This window comes from Castanea sativa, chromosome 5 (assembly GCF_040712315.1).
Source record: "Castanea sativa cultivar Marrone di Chiusa Pesio chromosome 5, ASM4071231v1".
Lineage (NCBI taxonomy): Eukaryota > Viridiplantae > Streptophyta > Magnoliopsida > Fagales > Fagaceae > Castanea > Castanea sativa.
In genome coordinates this window covers 10,705,169-10,709,063 of record NC_134017.1, presented here as the reverse complement: position 1 = coordinate 10,709,063, position 3,895 = coordinate 10,705,169, and the positions used below count along the sequence as shown (strand labels likewise).

Below are 3,895 nucleotides of genomic sequence, written 5' to 3'. Positions count from 1 at the left end.
TTCCCTTTTCACAAGTGACGCTAGTTTGTATTTCTAGCATGAGTCAAATATCCTATACTGCCAAGGATTTCTAGCTTTGATATAGGTAGGGTTGTAAACAAGCCAAACTTTACCAATTAGTGCATATTTGAACTTGGTTTGTAAGTAAAAGTCAAAAACTTGAGTTTGGCTTGAGCACGTGATAAGCCTAAAATAATATATGAGCTTGAGATCGTGGGAAAACCAAAAAGTTTGAGCTTGTCTTGATTAAGCCCAAACTCAAGCTTAAGTCAAGATTTTGAGCTGGAGATCTAACAAAATTACATTATCGAATGCTTAAATCTCCAAAATCAAGTTTTAAAAAAAAAATAGTGTACTCATTTTATCATGCTTCTAGTCCTATTTATGATTAGCTATTGTTAAAATTACAATTTTACATAATTAAATTCATTCATTCATTATTTGTCTATAGTTTTTGCATTTATTCAAAGCACAATTTTTGCAAGCAAAAGAAAACTTCAAAATTGGTTTTCCACGGAGAAATTAAGCAATAAAAAAATGCTACTAGACACAAAAGCAATTCTCACACCACTTTCTCTATTTTGTTTTTTTTTTTTTTTCCTTTGTGATGTTCTTTTCTTTTTCTAAATAAATTGGATGTTATATTGTTTGTGCATGTGATAAAAGATGGAGCTACTTCAACATTTTTGCCATCCAGAACATCCCTTGGTCTTCAATGAAGATGAGAGACAAGAACGGGACTGTTATGGGTGTTGGGAACTAATATTTGGTCCTAGTTATAGGTGTATACAATGTGATATATTTACGTATCCTCACCATAAATCATGTGCAGAACTACCCCTTGGATTGTACCACCCTTTGCATCCAATACATCCTCTTATTCTCTATAATGAAAGGACATATCGGTATGATGAATATGGCAAATATGAAGAATATGAAGAATATGGCAAATGTGAACTCTGTAAAGAAAATCATGATGAATACACTTATCGATGTTACTATTGCAACTTTAACCTTCACGCCAGATGTGCTATTTTACAACTTAAAGCCAAATTCCATGACCACCCATTGACTCCCATTGGCAAGTCAATCATGTTCACTTGTGACATTTGTGGCAAAGAAGGAAAGGGTGTCCCTAATCTGTGTGGTCCATGCAGTCTTTGGATTCATAGAAGTTGTGCTTTTTACCCACAAAGAGTCAAAGTTATACGTCATAGGCATCCACTCCACCTCACCCATTCTTCCCTTGAATTCCCTCAAACTAAGTCTCGATTTTGTCAACTTTGTGTTCAAAAAGTGGACACACACTATGGGCTTTATTATTGCTCCAAATGCAATTTTGTTGCCCATCTTGATTGTTCTTTGGACACGAGCAACCTGGAATACATAAATGTTTTGGAACATAAAGACGAAGATGAAGATTCAGAGTTCGATGAATCAATTGACTTAACAACTTACAAAGTCAAAAAATTCATTGAAAGAGAGGATGGAACTCAAATAGCCACAGAAATCACACACTTTAGTCATGATCATGACTTAAAGTTTGTTAATGAGGCTCAAAATAACCAAAAATGCAATGGGTGTGCACGAGACATTTGCCCTCCTTTTTATAGTTGTGTAAAGTGTAACTTCTTCCTTCATGAATCTTGTGCAAAATTACCCAAAAAAAAACGACACCCCCTTCATCGACACCCACTCACCCTCCTCGCAAAGTCTCCTAGTAGGACTAAGACATTTGTGTGTTATTCATGTCGTTGGCGTTGCAATGGTTTCATCTATACTTGCGAGACATGCATATTTGAACTTGATGTTCAGTGTAGTTTGACACCAGACATCCTTACCCATGAAGGTCATGAGCACCAACTTATCCTCTCTAGCACAACTTATTTACAACGTTGCATTGCTTGTGGTGATAGAGGAAACCATGTATTCCGGTGTACCACTTGTGAATTTGCATTGGACTTCAAATGCGCAACACTACCACTTTCTAAAATGTACAAAGAACATGAGCATCCATTCACTCTCTGCTATTCTGCTGAAGATGACTCTAGTGAATATTATTGTGATATATGTGAAGAAGAACGAGACCAAAAGCATTGGTTCTATTACTGTGAAGAATGTAACTATCCTGCTCATCCCAGGTGTATTTTTAGAATATCCCCAAATTTCAAGTAATACATATAATGGCAACCTCTTTAGAGTTGCTTACATATTTGATTATCACCCACACTCAGTACTTTCAATGAGGAAATTATAAACCACCCTCAATGTCACAGTTGTTGTAATCCTTGTAAAGAGTTTATCTGTCAATGTGCCCAATGTAATTTCAATAAAAACAAATATTTTTTATAAAAAAAATATTGTTTTTATTCCATAATAGACTTAGTCCTCAAAATTTTTGATGTGTGAAATTCATCAAATGAAATATGCAGCAATTGTTTTTAGGATAAATTACCATTTTACTTCCTAACGGTTACACTATGAGCCCAGTTGGTCCCTAATGTTTCAAATTTGTTTGTTTGTCCCCAACCTTTTGTTATTGTGTCAAAATAGTCATTGTTGTTAAATTTTGGGGGAAAAATGCGTACGAGGCTAATGGTGATAATGATTTTTTTTTTGAGATAGTTATAATATGTTACTAATAAATTCACAACTCGAACCCTTTCTTCTCTAGACCCCTAAGTACTTTATGCAAGGGTAGGTACCAATTGTTTTTATGCCACCTGGATTTCCACACAGCTGCAAGTTTCGCGATATGTAACCCCTTTTGATGACATTTCGGCATGTCAGTTCTTTCTCTTGAAGGTGGGATACGTGGTACTTAACCTCCCTAAAAGAAATTTTAGACTCAAATTGATGTGAGTCTGGGAGTACGAGATGCCTCTTAAAAAGAGGCAAAAGGAGTCACCACCTAATTCTAGGTCTAGGAACCAAAACATGACTCCATGAAGGTCTTCCCACTAGACAAGGTCCGGAGTTAGGGTACACGATAGAAAGAGGTTAGGCACCCCAAGCCTACCCAGCAGTAGCTAGAGGTCGTCTATAGGTCATGTGAAACAAATATGGAAAGCGTAGTAGACATGTGAAAGGCAAACTATCATGTGAAGGTCCAAGAAAGGTGTAAGCATATGCACAACTAATCTTGTGAACATCAAAGAATGTGAATATCCAAACATGTGAACATACAAGCATGTGAAGATATGAACATTCAAGCATCTAAACAAGGGAATATGTGAGCATACAAGCATGTGAGCATATGAGCGTTTAAGCATGAAGACATGTGGACATGGTTGAATGTGACGATATGGACATCTAAGCACGTGAGCATGTGAACACGAATACATGTGACAATATGATCATCAAAGCGTATGAGCATGGGAACATCCAAACATGTGATCATCAAAATGAATGTGCGATTATCAAAGCATGTAGACATGGGAGCATGAGAGCATACGTGCATGCGAACATGTGAGCATACAAGCATGTGAGGATATATAAGCATGTGAGCATCTAAGCACGTACCTTTTACTACTCAATCACCTCATCATTTAAGCACGATCATTAAAGCGCGTAAGCGAACGTCCAACTGCATGATCACTTAAGCATCTAAACATATTATCATCCAAGGGTGTGCACATGTGGATATCAAACAAAGGGTTGAATACTTAATGATAATTAATGATTAAGTCTTATGAAAGAGTGACACTTAATTGGAGTGGAGTCTTCATGCAATCTTGAATGTCTTTCCTTTATTAAACTCAACATCATTTATTAAAAGTACTCTTGGTCTTTAAATGTGTTTTTGCCTTTTAAAGTGTTCTTTAATCAATTGACTTTTATTCCCTTAGGGTCCATCCGTTTGGGTTGAAAATAGAGGAAGGAAAATAGGGTGGAA

General features: G+C 36.3%; 1 protein-coding gene across 1 annotated transcript; it reads left to right on the top strand.

Moving 5' to 3' along the window:
- The first annotated feature begins 666 nt into the window (after positions 1–666).
- LOC142634713 (uncharacterized) lies at positions 667–2,175 on the top strand. The gene has a single exon (XM_075808984.1). It carries the CDS (start codon positions 667–669, stop codon positions 2,173–2,175), a length of 1,509 nt encoding a protein of 502 aa, XP_075665099.1.
- Positions 2,176–3,895: the final 1,720 nt, after the last annotated feature.

What these genes read in the sequence shown, in the direction of transcription:
- LOC142634713 (XM_075808984.1), top strand. Translation starts at nt 667, where the DNA reads ATGGAGCTACTTCAACATTTTTGCCATCCAGAACATCCCTTGGTCTTC.